This window comes from Ranitomeya variabilis, chromosome 1, assembly GCF_051348905.1.
Source record: "Ranitomeya variabilis isolate aRanVar5 chromosome 1, aRanVar5.hap1, whole genome shotgun sequence".
NCBI lineage: Eukaryota > Metazoa > Chordata > Amphibia > Anura > Dendrobatidae > Ranitomeya > Ranitomeya variabilis.
Window position 1 is genome coordinate 322,342,313 of NC_135232.1, and position 20,673 is coordinate 322,362,985.

General features: G+C 47.8%; 1 protein-coding gene and 1 long non-coding RNA gene across 2 annotated transcripts in view; both read right to left on the bottom strand.

Moving 5' to 3' along the window:
* PNP (purine nucleoside phosphorylase) overlaps positions 1 to 20,606 on the bottom strand; it is a 64,921-nt gene extending 44,315 nt beyond the window's left edge. Inside the window, exon 1 of the mRNA XM_077298122.1 lies at positions 20,472 to 20,606. Coding sequence (XP_077154237.1) covers positions 20,472 to 20,500 — 29 coding nt within the window. The 5' untranslated portion in view covers positions 20,501 to 20,606. The remainder of the gene's footprint in view (positions 1 to 20,471) is intronic.
* Positions 17,359 to 19,942, bottom strand: LOC143817056 (uncharacterized). The gene is made up of 4 exons (XR_013224059.1): positions 19,531 to 19,942; positions 19,317 to 19,402; positions 17,993 to 18,144; positions 17,359 to 17,566 (listed from the first exon to the last, which is right to left on the bottom strand). It is a non-coding gene; the product is annotated as an uncharacterized LOC143817056 (long non-coding RNA).
* Positions 20,607 to 20,673: the final 67 nt, after the last annotated feature.

Here is a 20,673-nt window from a genome sequence, read left to right on the forward strand (position 1 = left end):
CTGTGATTTATTGTGCTTGGACTGTGTATTGCCATTTACCGCCAAAATTCGCCATTGCCGCGCACGGAGGGAGGAGCCTCAGCTTCGTGGGCGGAACCGGCCAAAAGAAGAGCGGAACGGAAAGCGCGGTAAGGCGCCAATCCCGGAAGAGGAACTCCGACCTCCAGCAGGTTAGTGGGAGGAAGGGACAGCCATGTCCGAGTCGGGAGGAGAGGAGGTGGCGGCCGCAGCCGCGGACGCAGGGGCAGCTCCGGTCCCCGCAGCGGGCGAAGCCGCGGCCCTAATACCACCACCGGTTGCCGCAGAACCCGCTGTTCCCCTCAGCCAGTCGGACGCTGCCGCTAACACAAAAGCCATAATGCCCTTCTCTATGCCGTACCTGCCCGGAGCGGCCTGGCTCCCACGATACTCTGGGGAGTCACATACATTCACTGACTTTAAGGAAGGGCTCTGCAGCCTGCTCGAGTTCTATCCCCTGACAGAGCCGCAGAAGGTTCATATGATAACTGGCCAACTCTTTGGGGCGGCTCTGAGAGAATTGAAGTCCTGGCCCGCTGAGGATAAGGGAACTGCACAGCAGATTTTTGCAAAGCTTAAAGCCACCTTCGATACTCGCACTGCTACAGAAATTAAACTGACTTTCTATGGATGCAAACAGAGACCGCAGGATAGCTTACGGGACTATGCCCTTAATCTCCAGGAGGCGATGCGGGCCATTAAGCAGAGTGACCCCGGCAGCATGCAGGATGAGGATAAACTCCTGAAGGAGCGGTTCATTGAGGGGCTCCTGTGCAGTCACCAGCGGGGCCAATTGCACTTCCTGGCCATGCAAAATCCAGACTTGACTTTTGCGCAATTCAAAGATAAAGCTATCCAGGCATTGCAGGAGCGACAGCCCAGCCGCGCAGTACCACCCAGGCGCCCCACTCTCACATACCACCAGGAGGTGGCATCGGATACCCCAGTTGCCGCGGAGGCCGACGCCCAGAGCTTCGAGGACGACTCCCCTGCAGGACTCCGTCTTCAGATGCAGGAGCTGACCAAGAGCGTTGCTGCCCTAGCCCGGACGGTGCAGTCCCTACAGGAGGCCCCCAAGGAAAAGATCCAGCTAGCCTCCAGACCAGAAGATGTCCCCTGGACGCGACAGAAGAGGACCCCACCGACCAGAGGCCGGGACAGCGATCGCTTCCATCAGGACGGACGACCCATCTGCCGCCGCTGTCACCAGGTGGGCTACCTTGCAAGGTACTGTCCTTTAAACGAGCAACCCCTGGGGCAAAGGGCCAACCCCCAGGAGTAGGACGGTCAGGCCCGCAGCATTGGAGAACCAAGTATATTGGAGGACGACCAGTTCTCCCTGTAGTGGTTGATGGAATCCCCTTGAACGCTTTGCTGGACACCGGTTCTCAGGTGACGACTATACCTTACGTGCTTTATAAACGGTATTGGGAGGACACTGATATTACTCGTGGCCCTGACGAGGATTTCACCATAATAGCCAGTAATGGTCAGCCGTTGCCACAAGTGGGGTATAAGGAGGTCACCATCAAGGTGGGGGCGGGTGGAATTGAAAGCCCAAGGGATTGTGATTGTTGATATTGATCGTCGAGAATGTAATCCCATGATGACTCTTGGTACTAATGTTATAGAAAATTGTCGTGCAGAAGTTATTGTTTTGTTGCAACAGGTGGCAGAAACCGCTGGCCACAGTGAGCAACGTGCCCTGCAGAAGGAAATCAGAGCTCTGATGCAGAGACAGCAGGTAGAGCTGACTGGTGGTGAGATTGGTCGTGTCACTGTGAGTGATTCAAACCCCATCGCGATACCCCCCAGGAGTGAAATGTTAATATGGTGTCGGGCAGCCATAGGCCTCAGGGGAAAGGACTACCAGGCCTTGGTAGAACCCGTATATTCAGACAATAGGCCTACTATTCTGACAGCCCGGGGGGTGGTCGACGTTCGCCAGGGGAGAGTGCCCGTACGTGTACTCAATTGTGGGGAGGAAGAGGTTCACCTCACCAAGTATGCCACGCTCGCCAAATTATTCACTGTTAATAATGGTGTGATACAGACACCTGAACCCTTGGTCCCGTCAAACGTGGCGGAGGACAACGGTTCTGCAGAGCACTCAAAAGATTGGTGTCGGGAATTGCATGTGGGCACTGACTCTACCCCATCCCATCAAAAACAGGGGGCCTACAGAGTGGTACACGAGTACGAGCAGGTATTCAGCAAACACCCCTTAGATTTTGGGCAGGTGAAAGGGATCCAACATCATATCCCCACGGGAGATCACCGACCCATAAAAGAGAGATATCGCCCTGTACCCCCAGCTCATTACCAGTGTGCCAAGGACATGTTGCGGGAAATGAAGGAGGCTGGGATGGTGAGAGACAGCTGTAGCCCCTGGGCAGCTCCGTTAGTCCTTGTTAAAAAAAAAAGATGGTACAATGAGAATGTGTGTTGATTACAGGCAGTTGAATCGCATTACACATAAGGACGCATACCCACTGCCCAGGATAGAGGAGTCTCTGGCTGCCTTAAAATCTGCTAACTACTTCTCTACCTTAGATCTCACCAGTGGGTACTGGCAGGTTCCTGTAGCGGAGGAGGACAAAGAGAAGACAGCCTTCACGACACCAATGGGTCTCTGCGAATTCAATTACATGCCCTTCGGATTGTGCAATGCTCCTGGGACGTTCCAGAGGATGATGGAGTGCTGCCTGGGACACATGAACTTCGAAACCGTGCTGCTGTATTTGGATGATGTCATTGTCTTCTCTAAGACCTACGAAGACCATCTGAAGCACCTGGCCGAGGTGTTTGAAGCCCTGTCCAACTTTGGCTTAAAGGTGAAACCGTCCAAGTGTCATCTGCTGAAACCTAAAGTGCAGTACCTGGGCCATGTGGTGAGCGCTGAAGGAGTGGCCCCAGACCCCGACAAGGTCACGGTGATCAAGGACTGGCCAAAGCCCACTGACCTTCACAAAGTCCGGCAGTTCCTCGGGCTGGTAGGCTATTACCGGAGGTTCATTAAGGACTTTACCAAGAAGGCCGCACCATTGCAAAACCTGTTGGTGGGCCAACCAAAGAGGACCAAGGTGAGGAACACCCCCTTTGATTGGAACGAGGAGCTGGAGGGATCCTTCACTTGTTTGAAGTCGGCACTGACGGGAGAAGAGGTACTGGCTTACCCCGAATACGACCAACCGTTTGTGCTGTACACAGATGCCAGCAATGTGGGATTAGGAGCCGTACTGTCCCAGGTCCAGAAAGGCAAAGAAAGGGTGATCGCTTACGCCAGCAGGAAACTCCGTCCCACGGAAAGAAACCCTGATAACTACAGTTCCTTTAAGCTGGAATTCCTTGCCATCATCTGGGCAGTGACAGAGAGGTTCAAACACTACCTGGCCTCCGCGAAATTCACAGTCTTCACGGATAACAATCCGCTAACGCATCTGGATACTGCCAAACTCGGGGCCTTGGAACAGCGGTGGATGGCCCGGCTGTCCAACTACGATTTCACCATCAAGTACCGGGCAGGACACAAGAATGCCAATGCCGATGCCTTGTCCCGAATGCCCAATTTGCCAGAAACGGGAGAAGACCCGGAGGCAATTGAAGAGGTGGAGCTGCCTGCATTCCATCGCCCCAAAGCCACTCAGAACTCTCATCATGTGAAGAACAGGCACAGGAACCAACCGGATGCCACGCTGAATCCCCTGCCCCATCACGGATGGGCGGAAACTCAGGATGGTGACCCCGCGGTCCGTCGGGTGAAAGAGCACCTGACGCAGGCAGGGTTGCATCCCGGTCCAGATGATCCACAGGAAACCCAACAGCTGTGGAAGGGGAGAAGCAAACTGTTTATCCATGATGGCAAGCTGTGCAGGAGGAGCATCGACCCACGTACTCATGAATTGGTGTGGCAGATAGTGGTGCCAAGGCGAGATGCGCCCATGGTTCTGGGAGCCTACCACGATGGAGCCGGACACTTCGGATGGAGGAAGCTAGAGAGGCTACTCCGAGGGAGGTTCTATTGGATTGGCATGAAGAGAGCCATTGAGAAGTGGTGTCGGGAGTGCGGTCCATGTAGCCTACGCAGGAAGGACCGTGGCAGCCAACGGGCTCCCCTGCAGCCTATCATCACCAAACGGCCGCTCGAACTGGTCGCACTGGATCATGTGAAGTTGACACCTAGCCGGTCAGGCTATATCTACGCCCTTACCATCGTAGATCACTACTCCAGATTTTTGGTGGTTGTACCTGTCAAGGATCTAACGGCCAGGACTGCCGCCAAGGCCTTCCAGCAGTACTTTTGTAGGCCCCATGGCTACCCAGAGAAGGTACTGACCGATCAGGGACCAGCATTCGAAGCAGAAGTGTTCCAAGAGTTCTGCCAACTGTACGGGTGTAAGAAGATCCGAACCACGCCATACCATCCTCAAACCAATGGGATGTGCGAAAAGATGAACCAGGTGGTGATCGACTTATTGAAGACCTTGCCCGTAGAGGAACGGAACCTGTGGCCGACAAAGTTGCCTGACTTGGTGGATATCTACAATCACATCCCAGTAAATTCCACCAACTGTACTCCAGCGTACCTAATGAGGGGAAGGCCTAGCCAGTTACCCGTTGATCTGGATATGGGGGTCCTAGTCCCCGAAGATACCTCACCGGATGCGGATTGGGATGCAGAAAGGCAGCGAAGGTACCGCAAAGTACAGGAGTGCGTGGAAAGAAGTCTCGCTCAGGCTAGGCAAAAACAAGAAAGGGACTACAACCAGCACGCTCCTGCGATTCCCCTATCACCTGGTGAGCAAGTACTTAAACGAAAGAGGAGACTACACAAGCTCGATGACCAATGGGAAGCGGAACCGTATACCATCCTGCCATCAGATTTCGACAACACGAAGGTCTGCCTCATCAGCAAGGACAGAGGGGAGACCTCGACAGCGGTATATAGGGATCACCTTAAAGTCTGCCCCGATAAGTTGAGAGAGAGGGACACGGTCCCAGGAATCTCCCCACCGGTGGAAAAGGAGAAGATGATCCACACCGTCCTTGGAGACTTTCCCCAGTCCTGGACTCAGATAAATCATGCCATCGTGGTACCTGTTCTAACGTTCCCACAGCCGGACCCACCAGAAACAATGGTAGTACCCGACCATCCGGCCCCGCAACCTCAACAAGCCCTACCTGAAGATGCTGTGCCGACCGCTGAACTGGCAGATCCTCCCTCTGCTATCGGTGAGCCTGCCGTACCCACTGTTGCTAGCAGCAGCCCTGAGAGCTCTAGCCTGCCAGCGCTACCCAGACTCACTAGAAGTGTAGCCAGAAGACGATGCACTACACCAGCGGTAGCAAGTATAGCGGGCCCTGTTAGGTCAATAGCAACCCCTGCGCTGCGAAGGTCCACGCGCAGCACTCAGAATCAAACTCCCCTCCGCTACAAAACTTGGAGGTATTAATAAGGGCTGCTATTTAGTTGAAAATGTTTGTGTGCATATCTTTTGTTACAGGGTTTAAAATGGACAATAGAGTAATGGACGGTGAATTGCTCAAAAACTTTCAAAAGGGGGACCCCTTTGTTTACCCGGGGTCCCCGCTGTTTCAACCATTGAACTGAGAGTCATAAACTGTGCATGACCTAACTTTTGCAACGTTCAAGAGTCCTCACCTCCCATAAAGGGAAGCACTGTTATGTTTAATTGTTTATGCTATTTCAAAATTTTGTGTGTTTTCTGTTAACATGTATTGTTGTTCTTGTTTTCCCAGTCCGGGAGTACTGGATTTCACCGGGGGGGGAGTGCAGCGCCCCAGAGTCCTGGTCGTTGCAGTAATGTCGCTCTGCCACTAAGGGGAGCGATGTTACGTCTGATTGCACTAAAGGAGTTTCTCTGATCAGGTAACACTCACACTACACTTCGCACTCCGGCCACCAGGGGGGGTGGTCCTATCTAGTAGGCCACTCCTCACACTCTGGTAAAACTGGGGGTTGGACAGGAAGAGAGGAGAGAAGTAACTGGGAAGAGCTAGTGAGAGGACCTGTCAGGGATGGGATCCTGGCAGACTCCTAAGAGCAGAACTAACCAGTGAACAATGGGAATACAGAAAAGAGGCATTAGGACCAGAAGGAGTCGTGCTGTTAGACCGAGGCAACATCCTTCTGAGGCACAAACAGTCGGTGGCCGGAACGCCGAGCAAGTAAGAGACTCTAAGTACTACTGCAAACCACGGCCGGACAGCCAATTATAGGTTGGCTGTCTTACACAAATCACCTAAGCAGACAACGGAGGCAGCTGTGGGAGAGGGGCGACTCTAGGGTCCCGGAAGAACTCCAGGCCTACCCCGTCATACGGGTGCGTCCTACCATATCACCTGGGGGACGGAGAGAACGAACATCAGAGACAGACAGAATCAGTTGTGAGGACTATCCCGGGAGCTCAGCAGGGAAGGACTACAACACACAGCGCTAGAAGGTAGACACTGTTTCCCCACCTGTGAAGAGAACTCCAGATGTGCCTTTGGACCGGCCGGTCTCAAACAGCCCTGTTGACAGCGCTCTGGACTGAGGACTCTAAAACCTTCAGTAAAGAGGTAAATAGACTGCAACCTGGTGTCCTCGTTATTTACTGCACCGCAGCACCATCCATGTCTATTATTCACTGTACGCCCCTCAGCAGGGTCACGGACCGGGCCTAGCCACCGTGACAACCCCAGAGCAGAGACTCAGGGGCCCGGTACCGGGTACCCCTCGGCCCTGCGGCAGTGGGGGCGCTACACTTACGCCACCTGATTTCGGGCCATGAATGTCCCTCTGCTCCCGGAATCGGCGCCTGCGCAGTCTGCTCTTTCCGGCGCCATTTTCTTGAAGACTGCAGTGTGTCTTCAAGAAAATGGCGCCGGAAAGCGCGGACTGCGCAGGCGCCGATTCCGGGAGCAGGAGAACATTTATGAGTCGGAAACGGGGCGTGTGGACACGATCCCGCACTGATGATGCTGTGGCACTTCAAGCCACAGCAATTTCTTACTTACGCCACCTGATTTCGGGCCATGAATGTCCCCCTGCTCCCGGAATCGGTGCCTGCGCAGTCTGCGCTTTCCGCCGCCTTTTCTTGGATACTGCAGTGTGTCTTCAAGAAAATGGTGCCGGAAAGCGTGGACTGCGCAGGCGCCAATTCCGGGAGCACGGGGACATTTATCAGCCGGAAATGGGGCGTGTGGACAGATCCCGCACTCAGGACGCAGCAATTCAAACTTACGCCACCTGATTCCGGGGCCATGAATGTCCCTCTGCACAGCCGCCCGCACTCAGCACCGCCACGCACAGCCGCCCACACTCAGCACTGCCACGCACAGCCGCCCGCACTCAGCACCGCCACGCACAGCCGCCCGCACTCAGCACAGCCGCACTCGGGCAGTAGAGCCGGAGAGAGAAAGATGGGAGCAACATATGGCAGAATGGAAACAGGAACAGGCAGAATGGGTGTAGCACATTACAACAGCATGGGGGCACAGGATGGGAGCAGCACATGATAGAATGGGGGCACAGGATGGGAGCAGCACATGACAGAATGATTGTGCACGATGGGAGCAGCACATGACAGAATGGGGGCGCACACATGACAGGATGGGGGGTGCAGGATGGGAGCACATGACAGGATGGGGCGCAGGATGGGAGCACATGACAGGATGGGAGCAGCACATGACAGAATGGGGGCACAGGATGGGAGCAGCACATGACAGGATGGAGCAGCATATGACAGGATGGGGGCGCATGATGGGAGCACATGACAGGATGGATGGGGACGCAGGATGGAGCAGCACATGACAGAATGGGGGCACAGGATGGGAGCAGCACATGACAGGATGGAGCAGCATATGACAGGATGGGGGCGCAGGATGGGAGCACATGACAGGATGGATGGGGACGCAGGATGGAGCAGCACATGACAGGATGGGGGCACAGGATGGAGCAGCACATGACAGGATGGGGGCGCAGGATGGAGCAGCAAATGACAAGATGGGAGAGCAAGACGGGAGCAACACATACCAGGATGGAGACCATATACCAATATAAATGCTCGCCACCCGGGCGTAGAACGGGTTCAATAGCTAATATATATACAGTGCCTACAAGTAGTTTTCAACCCCCTGCAGATTTAGCAGGTTTACACATTTGGAATTAACTTGGCATTGTGACATTTGGACTGTAGATCAGCCTGGAAGTGTGAAATGCACTGCAGCAAAAAAGAATGTTATTTCTTTGTTTATTTTTTTTTTTAAATTGTGAAAAGTTTTTTCAGAGGGTCATTTATTATTCAACCCCTCAACCCACCAGAATTCTGTTTGGTTCCCCTAAAGTATTAAGAAGTAGTTCAGGCACAAAGAACAATGAGCTTCACATGTTTGGATTAATTATCTCTTTTTCCAGCCTTTTCTGACTATTTAAGACCCTCCCCAAACTTGTGAACAGCACTCATACATGGTCAACATGGGAAAGGCAAAGGAGCATTCCAAGGCCATCAGAGACAAGATCGTGGAGGGTCACAAGGCTGGCAAGGGGTACAAAACCCTTTCCAAGGAGTTGGGCCTACCTGTCTCCACTGTTGGGAGCATCATCCGGAAGTGGAAGGCTTATGGAACTACTGTTAGCCTTCCACGGCCTGGACAGCCTTTGAAAGTTTCCTCCCATGCTGAGGCCAGGCTTGTCCAAAGAGTCAAGGCTAACCCAAGGACAACAAGGAAGGAGCTCCGGGAAGATCTCATGGCAGTGGGGACATTGGTTTCAGTCAATACCATAAGTAACGTACTCCACCGCAATGGTCTCCGTTCCAGACGAGCCCGTAAGGTACCTTTACTTTCAAAGCGTCATGTCAAGGCTCGTCTACAGTTTGCTCATGATCACTTGGAGGACTCTGAGACTGACTGGTTCAAGGTTCTCTGGTCTGATGAGACCAAGATCGAGATCTTTGGTGCCAACCACACACGTGACGTTTGGAGACTGGATGGCACTGCATACGACCCCAGGAATACCATCCCTACAGTCAAGCATGGTGGTGGCAGCATCATGCTGTGGGGCTGCTTCTCAGCCAAGGGGCCTGGCCATCTGGTCCGCATCCATGGGAAGATGGATAGCACGGCCTACCTGGAGATTTTGGCCAAGAACCTCCGCTCCTCCATCAAGGATCTTAAGATGGGTCGTCATTTCATCTTCCAACAAGACAACGACCCAAAGCACACAGCCAAGAAAACCAAGGCCTGGTTCAAGAGGCAAAAAATCAAGGTGTTGCAGTGGCCTAGTCAGTCTCCTGACCTTAACCCAATTGAAAACTTGTGGAAGGAGCTCAAGATTAAAGTCCACATGAGACACCCAAAGAACCTAGATAACTTGGAGAAGATCTGCATGGAGGAGTGGGCCAAGATAACTCCAGAGACCTGTGCCGGCCTGATCAGGTCTTATAAAAGACGATTATTAGCTGTAATTGCAAACAAAGGTTATTCCACAAAATATTAAACCTAGGGGTTGAATAATAATTGACCCACACTTTTATGTTTAAAATTTATAAAAATGTAACTGAGCAACAAAACTTTTTGGTTTGTAAGATTTATGCATCTGTTAATAAATTCTGCTCTTGTTTGAAGTTTGAAGGCTCTAGCTTATTTGCATCTTATTAAACCTGCTAAATCTGCAGGGGGTTGAATACTACTTGTAGGCATTGTGTGTGTGTGTATATATATACACACACACACACACACACACACACACACACACACACACACACACACACACACATATATATCTCTGGCAAAAATAACAATGTCACGTGATCCTCGTAAGACACAGCGCTGACATTGCTTGACAGTGCCGGTCTGGAGTTCAATCTGGTAAAACATCTGATTGCACTCGGACCAATCAGATGGGGCCATACACATGTCGGAGCAGCATGCCTGAGTTTGATCCAATATTTGGATCACAATTGGCCATGGAAGTCAGTGAGTGCTTGGGAAACATCAGACTGCACTTGGATGTCATCTGAGTGCAGTCCAATTTCTGTGGACTGACAAAATGGAGAAGATGGAGAACTTTTCTTCTCCATCTTCTCATCCAAAACAATCGGAGCACCCTTGTTCTGGTCAATGTATTATCAGTGTTATTTACATAACTGACTCAATTCAGATGATAGAATACAGGTGTAAACACCTGCCCTTATACTAATATTCTGTCGAAAACTGATGAATCGGCTCCTTCAACTTTCTTTTTCTTAGGGCTCGTGCCCACGACCATTTTAATTGGATATGTGCTATCTATGGTTTTGACGGATTGCGACAGTACCTACATTATTTTTGGGGGCCATTCACTTGTTTGAGGATAAAACTCGGAACATACACGATTTGCCTGCGAGAAGCCGATGGCACTCGCCCATTCATGGCTATGGGTCCATGAAAAAAAAAAAATCGGACAGCACTCAGATGACAAAATGGAAAGATGAAGAAACTTTTATTTTTTCTTTTTCTGTCCTTCTCCACAAAAATGTGGATCCCAATCTGATCACACTCTGGGATCACTGCATTTATACATGAAGCTCTGTAATCAAACTGTCCATGGCTAAGATACTGATGACCTATCCTGGGGTCATCAGTGGTTGTGTGACCCTCAGCATCACCACAGACCCGCAGCCTTCAGAAGCTCTGGGTACTGCCGAATGTAGTGTGCAGAGCAGTGGTGTATAGGTTAGGACGACCCCACGTGATTGCTGGTGGTCCTAGCGATCATTATCACCAGTCCTGTGGATAGATGACAGTTGTTGATTTCATGGAAAACCCCTTTAACACACAGAATATCTTTCCAGAATATGTAAATACAATGAAGTCAATCTAGCCGTAATAGGATATACAGTTATGATGGGTCTAACCATGTCAGTGCCAGTTACAAACACAATATACACAGATGTGAAGGCTACACATGTAGTTCATGGGTAATGTCCATAGTACATAGTGTTATCACTAACTAGGTAAAACGCAACTAGGAAAACAACCTTCCCCTTTGTGGGTTTTTCATTTGAAATCACTATACCTTACATTTCTGTCACTTTACCGCAATATGCTGTAACATGACCCATTTACCCCATTTCATATGCCCCAATGAGCCTTTTTCCAGCCTCATATTAAGACCCTCACATTAATTGTCCCCTCAGTTGCTTGTTAACATAAATATGGAGATATGTAGGAGCCTCTAGCAAAAGTTATTTGGTTAGCTTTATTAGGGGCTCCTTCAAATATAGACTTTACTTTTTCTTTAAAGGGATTCTGTCACCAGTTTTTTTTTTTGCTATGTAATCTGAGAGAAGCTTGATGTAGGTCAGAGACCCTGATTCCATTAATGTCAGGCTTACTGGGCTGCTTGCTGCAGTTTTGATAAAATCAGTTTGATCTGCTGCCAATCTATCAGTTCTCTGAATAATGAGCACTGACTGAATAACCCACCACTGATTAGTAGCCTTCTGTGTACACTGTGCGGCGCCCCAGGGTCCTGGTCGTGGCAGTGGTATTGCTTTCCATTCGGAGAGAGTGATGCTACGTTTGGAGGCAAAGAAGGACAACTGCATCCAGGTATCACAAACATGCAACACATTTCACACTCCAGACCACCAGGGGAGCTTCTTTACTACTATTTATTAGGTCACTCCCCACATAGGTAAAACTGATCGCCTGTAGGGAAAGTCAGTAAGTTGCTGGCTGAGCTCAGCTCAGTTAGTTGGTCCCTGACAGGGGTGGGATCCTGTCAGTGGACGAAGGAGAAAGGACACGGAGCTGTGCATGCCCTCAGAGCTGCAGCTCCTAGGAAGAGACACTCAGAAGGCAGAGAGAGAGACATTACATCTGTGAGGACCTTACTTAGGCAGTAAGGAACTACAATACTGCAGCGCAAGGGAAGGCTACTGATTTCCACCTGGACAAGGGGACTCTGGACTTGCCTCCAAACCGTCCGGACTCTGCCTGCCCTGTGATTTGGTGCCCTGGACTGTGGATGCTGAAGTCTTCAGTAAAGGTAAAGAGACGGCAACCCTGTGTCCTCGTTCTTCTCTGCGCCTCTCATCATCCACCATCTACACTCTGGGAAACCCTGGGGATGCACTTCACCTGTGGGAAGGTATACCATCTAGCTGCCATAACATCACCCCAGCGGACCCCTTAAAGCAGCGTCGGTCACCCTGACCGAATACCACAGGTGGTCACGAACATTCCCCTTAAAGACCTTTCCCTTTCACACGGCGTCCCAGGGCCACGGACCGGGTCAGCCACCGTGACATCCCCCTGAGAACCGCAGGACCTGGTACCGAGTACTCCACGACCCCATGGGGGCGCTCCAACTGTGCATAGGCAGAAAGCTGCTAGTCAGAGGTAGGGGCGGGGTTTATACAGATCTCATGAATATTGAGGCCTACCTGGCAGCAAATTTACTAGTCCACCAATTAAAATCTCCTGCTGACAGTGATTTTATCAATACAACAAGCAGCCTAGTAAGTGATACATCGCTGGGGTCAGGGTCTCTGTCTCTACATTGAGATGCTCTTAGATTAGATAACAACAACCTGGTGACAGATTCCCTTTAAGCCAGGTTCAGTTTTTTTGGTGACTTTTTGTCCATAATTCAAAGTTTATTGTGGATCCAAAAATAGTGAAAACATGTAATTGTTAAGTTATACTCCTCTGTATAGGAAACTTGTCAGGTAATTTGATGTGCCAGTGCTGAGAAATCAATCTTTAAAGGGAATCTGTCAACAGGTTTTTGTTATGTAATGTTAGAGAACCATAATGTAGGGGCAGAGACCCTGATTACAGTGATGTGTCACTTACTGGATTGTGTGTTGTTTCAATAAAATCAGTATTTTATCATCAGGGGATTATCACTACAGGACTAGGTGTCTTGTGCCTCCTAGTCATCTGCTCTGTGTAACCCCACCCCAACACTGGCAGCTTTCTGTCAGTATACCGTGTACACAGAGAGCTGCCAATCTGTTATGTGGGCGGGGTTATACGGGCTCAAGATTCCCAGCACTGCTAGATCTGCACCCAGTAAACTAAGTGATACATCGCTAGAATCAGGGTCTTTGTCCCTACATCATGCTGCTGTCATATTGCATAGCAAAAACCCACTGACAGATTCCCTTTAAAGTCACGTGAAAATGAGTCTTTAGGTGCATTGGGGGCCTGATGATACACTCAGAATGCACGGACACACCCAAATCAAAGCTTAGGGTGCCTCAACATGTTCAGATCCCTACCCGGGTGATCTTGGTTTCCACAGCGCTGGCACATCGCATTACTACAACAAAAGGTTGCTGTACTAGGACTTACGCAGCCATACCACTAGTTTCAACAGTAAAGTTGGCAAGAAACTCTGGGCATTTTTAACACTTTCTTTGCTTGTCTTCCACAGTGTATCAGAATAAGAGGATAACACTTGGACCAATCTCATCCACACAGGCAAAATAATCAGCAGGAAACTGGCTGACACGCAGGACGGATGTTATATCCACAGCATGTCAATTTATGTTTCAGATTTTCACTACAGATTTCAATCTTTATAAACAATAGTGTAAATTTTCACAGGAAACTGCAACAAAATCCACAGATTTGCAGTGGAAAAATCCGCTGTGGATTCACTCAGTGTGCACATTACCCACTAAGTACTCATTAGTCATCTGTGTTGTTCCTCATCCTGTCGAGTTTCATAGTTAGTAAAGTTTTTCTAGTAGTCGCAATCGCGGAAAGTTTTCAGCAAGTTGATGACTAAGGCATGGGATAGACTGAGACGTCGTAGAATCCAGGATGTGAGTGGCATTCTCCGCACACACCCAGGTCTACATGTGAGAGTTTCAGTATTTGGGCTTGGAGGAGGAATGCTGAGAACCAATCAGAGTGGGGTATTTTTCACACCCCCTACTGAAGCACCAATCAGGGATCAGTAGGACAATACTGTTTTCAAATTACACCAGTGTACCATGGGAAAATAACCGTAAATAGACACAGTGCATACGTACTATAAGTTCAGTAATCAGATCACTACTGTTCACCTGTTTTCCATAGACTTCAAGTATTTTCTAGAGGGGCAACAAATTCGAGTGCCATGTTGGCCTATACAACCATCAATAAATTCCGAGTGGCACTTTTCATATATAAAATGTGTCAAACACAAATGTCAGTAAGCTATAAATGTACTAATAGCATCTCATAGTGTGACCAATCTGGTGGCAACACCTCCTATTAACTCAGGGCATCAGAATTGCACAATACAACAAAGAACACCTGACGAAGGTGAGAGCACCGAAACGCGCGTTGGGGCGGAGGCACGTCCCCGGGATCACTAGTCCTTTCTTGCGGTGGGTACTCAGATGCGGTTGCGTATTTACTTTAATAATTGTGTTATCAGTATTTCTATGCTGTGGGACAGGAGTAACATTGTGATTCAGTATGCAATTTATGGCCAGATTGTCTTGTCCTATACAGTGTGCTGTACCGCAGTCCGCATTCATTGCATTCACAACTGATTGTCCCACCGATGTTTCTACTTTTTCTTTGTCTTTTTCTTTTTTAGGTTACTTTACATATTTTGATAATTTTTTATTAATACTATTAAGGACGGTTACCCCGTGCACGTGCCTCCTTGCTTTTCTCTACAACGTCTCTACAGTGTAGCCACATTTCCCTCCATACACTTGTGTTAATTTTTAATAATAAAGTATATTTTTTTGTATATCACAGTTTAGACCATGTGTCATCATTTGTTAATGTTGGTATCAAACTGTCATAAACAGACTGTCATGTGCCTCTCCATGAATCAGGATCATCTGACAAATTGCGTTCACCTCTGTGTGCCTCACCACAAATTTTACTCCAGTCTCTGACTTGAGTAAGATTTCTGACACGAGAAACACCACACCTTGTCATGAATTAGATGAACTGTGGTGTCACGACCCCATCCTGCCCCAGCTCCATCTATTTTGACGGGGTTGGGAGAACGTGTCATGAAAATGACAAAAATTAATACATTTGTGCTCAACACTGAGATCCTCTACAATTTTGTGACTGTTCAAAGAATTCTGGGAAAACTGCATTGATGAATCAGTTTCTAAATTTGTACTTATTGAAATTGTCCCTTTATGGAATAAAAAGCCTACAGGTCTGAGCTTTAGGAAAATGGAAGAAGAGAGAAAAGAAGTGCACCCAGTAAGGCGATTCCTGAAGGACAATTTCATGGAAACATGCTTTTGTAGTGTCCAGTGGGAAACATTTAGTTAGGACATTGCTAATTAAGACCAAGATGAAGGTCTAAATTCTAAAGTGTTTCTTATAAAACATGTGACTCCCTGTTATTTCTCACATACCCCAGACCAGACAGTTCTTACAAACATTTAATGTTTTGAAGGCCAGTGCAACTGCCAAACTTTGTTTAGAAAACTTTTAGTTCTAAAGGTACCGTCACACTAAACGATATCGCTAGCGATCCGTGACGTTGCAGCGTCCTCGCTAGCGATATCGTTTAGTTTGACACGCAGCAGCGATCAGGATCCTGCTGTGATGTCGCTGGTCGCTGAATAAAGTCCAGAACTTTATTTGGTCGTCCGATCGCCGTGTATCGTTGTGTTTGACACCAAAAGCAACGATACCAGCGATGTTTTACACTGGTAACCAGGGTAAACATCGGGTTACTAAGCGCAGGGCTGCGCTTAGTAACCCGATGTTTACCCTGGTTACCAGCGTAAAAGTAAAAAAAACAAACAGTACATGCTCACCTGCGCGTCTCCCAGCGTCTGCTTCCTGCTCTGACTGAGATCCGGCCCTAAAGTGAAAGTGAAAGCACAGCGGTGACGTCACCGCTGTGCTGTTAGGGCTGGAGCTCAGTCAGTGTTAGGAAGCAGACGCTGGGAGACGCGCAGGTGAGCATGTACTGTTTGTTTTTTTTACTTTTACGCTGGTAACCAGGGTAAACATCCGGTTACTAAGCGCGGCCCTGCGCTTAGCAACCCGATGTTTACCCTGGTTACCCGGGGACCTCGGCATCGTTGGTCGCTGGAGAGCGGTCTGTGTGACAGCTCTCCAGCGATCAAACAGCGACGCTGCAGCGATCGGCATCGTTGTCGCTATCGCTGCAGCGTCGCTTAATGTGACGGTACCTTTACTGATAATCCCTGAATAAGGCTCTGTTCACATGTATGTTTGCATTTCTGTTTTGCTTTTTTTTTTAAGCAAAAACTGAAATAAAGTTTTGTAAATCACTGAATTTATTTATTTTTCCTAAAATCTTTTCAGTTTCCAATCGTTCCATCTGCTACCATAACTTCTTTTTGGGCAGACAAAAAAAATCTGCCTGACGTTTTTTTCTGTCCATATAGGGATAACAGAGGGAGCAAATAATTCCTTATTTTTTTCTTTAACGGGAAAATAGATCATAACAGACGGTCACATTTTCCGTTTAACGGATCTGTAGTTAAAGACATGTCTACTTAAAACGGATGTGTTCCGATGCAAACAGATACCAAAGCTTCCAAATTAAATGGATCAGTTTAAAAATTTAAACTTTGGTTTCCGTTCAGTTTCTAGATTTTCTCTTTCTGTTTTTAGATCCAACTGGATCCATTAAAAACACATCCATCCGAATCGGTCAAGAGAACATAGAACGTCTGTCTGTGTTCTAAATAGGAGGCCAACTCAATAATCACTGAGAAACGTAAAGCAAATGCATCTAACAGGCTTCTAAAGAGAGGTGGTGAGTTCTCCTTCAATGGAAGTCTTCAAACAGAGGCTGGACAGACATCTGTCTGGGATGGTTTAGTGAATCCTGCTTTGAGCAGGGGTTGGACCAGATGACCCAGGAGGTCCCCTCCAACTCTAACATTCTATGATTCTATGAACAACCATGGCACATTCTACAGTATGTACTGAAATATTATAATATGACGCTGATCACACAACAGATTTCATTAGGTGTCTCACGCTGTTCTCAGTCTATACACATGCATGATGTCTCCGGATCACATCGTCAGCCGAATTGCATAATATTACGAATGTGACAATATACCAGTTCTGTAAGAGGCTATGTAGAAATGGCCTACCTCAGAAAGCATCTGAGACACGAATACAAAGTTAAGAAAGAAAGGAAATGTTACACTATTGTAATGTTACAATTGCTTCCCTATATATGGTAATTTTTTTTTTTTTTAAATTGGACTTTAAAAAAAAAAAAACTTGGTTAACCTGATCCACCTACAAAATCTTATTCATTTACATTTCAACCTGACAGTGACCAGAAGAGTGGGCTGGAGCTCTCCCCCATACAAAACAATGGAAAACACCTTCAGGCAATGTCGCACTTGAGACAGTCTAACGTGAATTGCTAAATTAGTCATTATAACAGCTGCTGTGGGAAAATAACCTGAAGGAAAATGAATGTGGAGGAGGTGAGTAGACGTGGCAATCATCTGTTTGCTGCAAGTCCGGTTTCTTTAACTCCTGGCAATCAGCTGTTTTTTGGCAAGAGAAGCCTCTGCAGTGACTGCTGTGGAGAGAATGTACAATTCATTGCTGGCTGCTGAAATAATCCATGTTATAGACTCTCTGATGGAGGATTTACACCATCTGAGTAACAACCTTAAACAGCTGGCAATTAAGGGGTGAACAAATCTGGGTGCAATCCCACAGGGGCCCAAGAGGTAAGGGGGCCAACTAGCACCTCCAAAGTAGGTGGAATTGTGTTCTATGACAAACTATTGGACTGCAAAGGGCCCATATACTGTTCTTGCACAGCACAAGGGGGGCTTTTCTGTTTTTGTCCGCCAGTGTGAATTGGTAAATACTGATCGACGGTTGTTTAAGAGCACACATGTAGACAGTGTCTAACGATAAAAGGGGTTGTCCACTACTCGGACAACCCTTTCTAAATTACTGTACTTCCCCATGTAAAAATATAATAGCCTGTACTCACCTCTGGTGCCAGGTCTCACTGAGACCACATGTCGTAATGTCACATGCAGCCAATCAGTGGCCTCTTCACTCTCACTTTTTTCGTACAAAAGTGACATCTGGAAGGAGTGAGAGCGGCTGCTGTTCTCCGATTTTCCCAAGTATCAATTATGTCTGTGAGAAATGAAAGTGAAGAGGCCGCTAATTGGGTGCAGGGCTTACGTGACACAATGATGTCAAACAAGCCCCAAGAGACCCATCGCCAACGTTTCTGGAACAGGACCAAAGGTGAGTACAGGCTATTATTTTACATGAGGGAATATGGTTGAGGAAGAGTTGCCCGGGTAGTCTACAACTTCCCTAAGTTTTACAGATTGCTCAGTGCCAAGATGATCATGCAGCGCAAAAAAATGAAAGTGCGTTTTGCTAATTTATCAGTTGATCATCAACCTGTTTACATTGCAAGATTATCATGAAAAGAGCATTTCTGTAATCATTAGTTTGGTAAGCTTGCAGCATAAACGTACATAAAGGGGTAGTCTGGTCTAAAGCTGCGAGTCTACAGTCAGTCTATATGACTGCAGACTTGTGAATCCTCACATCGCACACATTGAACGCTGTAAAGATTCTCCAGTGTCGGCGCCGGGAACGACGATCATGTGACCGCAAATATGCGATTTGCATCTTCCCGGCCACCTTCTATCTAGACCCATTTTTGACCTTGCTCAATATATTTTCATTGAGTGATGTCAGACCCATCTAGTCGGAATGTGGCCGGGAGTGTGTACAGTATATCGCATACTTGTGGTCACATAACCACCGTTTCCAGCGCTGACACCAAAGAATGTGAGGAATCACAAGTCTGCACTCACATAGAGTGGCTACACTACAGAGTTGTGGTTTTAGACTGGACAACCCCTGTAAGTCTACCAGAAGCGGAGGCAACTGTACCAAGCAGTGGACCCCCATGAAATCCATAGGCTCTAAATGGCTTTTCATTTGCAGAAGTTGGTCTAAATAAGTTTTCTAGACAATCTCTAATATGTAGCATATGGGCACGTAGTCTTGACTGATTAGTGATTCATTTGTCTGCTTCCATCTGCAACACACGTTTATCATGACTATGAATGGCGGTAGCAGCCATACTCTGCCTATGCCCCACGTTATCCCATCGGTGAGTCCATGCATACATAACATGTATAGCCAATTCTTTCAGTGGCCAGCAATGAATTGTACATTTTCTCTGTAGCAGCTATTGCAGTGGCTTCTCTTGCCAAAGAAGCAGGATTGCCAGGGGTTAAAGAAACCGGACTTGCAATAAATAACTGGTTGCCATGTCTGCTCACCTCATTGCCCTTCTCCAGTGCGACATTGCCTGCAGGTGTTTTCCATTGTTTTGTATGGGGAGAGCTCCAGCCCACTCTTCTGGTCACTGTCAGGTTGAAAGGTAAATGGATAAGATGTCAGCTGGCCAGGACTGGCCTGTAAATGGCAAATGTCAATTTTTGTGCAATTTCCGAATTGCCCCCAAATATTGTGACTTATTCAGATGTTTAATACCAGAATTCTATGGTGAATCACCACCTTATTGTTTTCACACAATTATGACCACAAATCTCGTGCAGATCACAGGCATTTACAGATAAGATGGATTCTCGCCCGTTGGCTGATCCTTTTATTCTCTGGAAGAAAACAGAAAAGCTCGGAGCAGTGATCATGACTCCTGTGTATAAGGGAAGCGGGGAGATGGTTTAGTCCACAGGTATCTCCTGTGTATATGGGCCTTAGAAGCAACAAAAATAGATTGGCTATAAGGCACCATGATGTCTATAGATTTATTACAGAGCTGTGAGGGGAAAGTCAACATATTGTTCTTGCCCAAGCATCTTCTGCTGTGTAACACCGATATACTGTGTATATGTATATATTATATATGGCTGCTACTTTTCTAACAGCTCCCAATAATAGATCCTGTTACAGAAAGATACAAACAGTATATATACACATATATATATATATGTGTGCGTGTGTATATATATATATATATATATATATATATATATATATATATATATATACACACATATATTTATATATACTGTATATATACACAACCACCACACCTATGCTGTGTATTCGGTCATCGGCGTCAGGACGGATGAGTGTGACACATTAGACGAGACGGTATTAGTACTCACTGAGCCAGATGAGTGAGTTTCCTCACCGCTCGTCCTGTCCTAATCTTCTTTCTCACACAGAGTGCCTCTGTATTCGGCTTCTGGTGTTCTTATCACCCTGTGATGCTTATTGTATACAATGTTACATAGGATCTGCAGGGATAAATTGATGCTCTGCCACTATTTTATAGCTGAGGCTACTGGGTTCAGTGAATCATGTGATATAAAACCAGAGGTCTACTCAGGGCATTGAAAGTGTTAACAGCCATCACATCCCCTCCTTTCTCCCTGCCCATCATTGGCCTCTTCCCAGCCATACACTACCTGCTGCTGTCTTCTCCACAGTGAGCCATGGCTGATCTCTCCAAGGATGATCCTGCTTCCCAGTCGCCTCCAGTGGGTTTGACAGGGTGTCACCACATTTGCATCTACCTTATTGATGTCGGAGATGACTTCACTGGAGGCAAGTCCCTCAGTGACCAATGGTGGCGGCTGTCCTTGTGAGGATGCTGTCACCAATGAATGA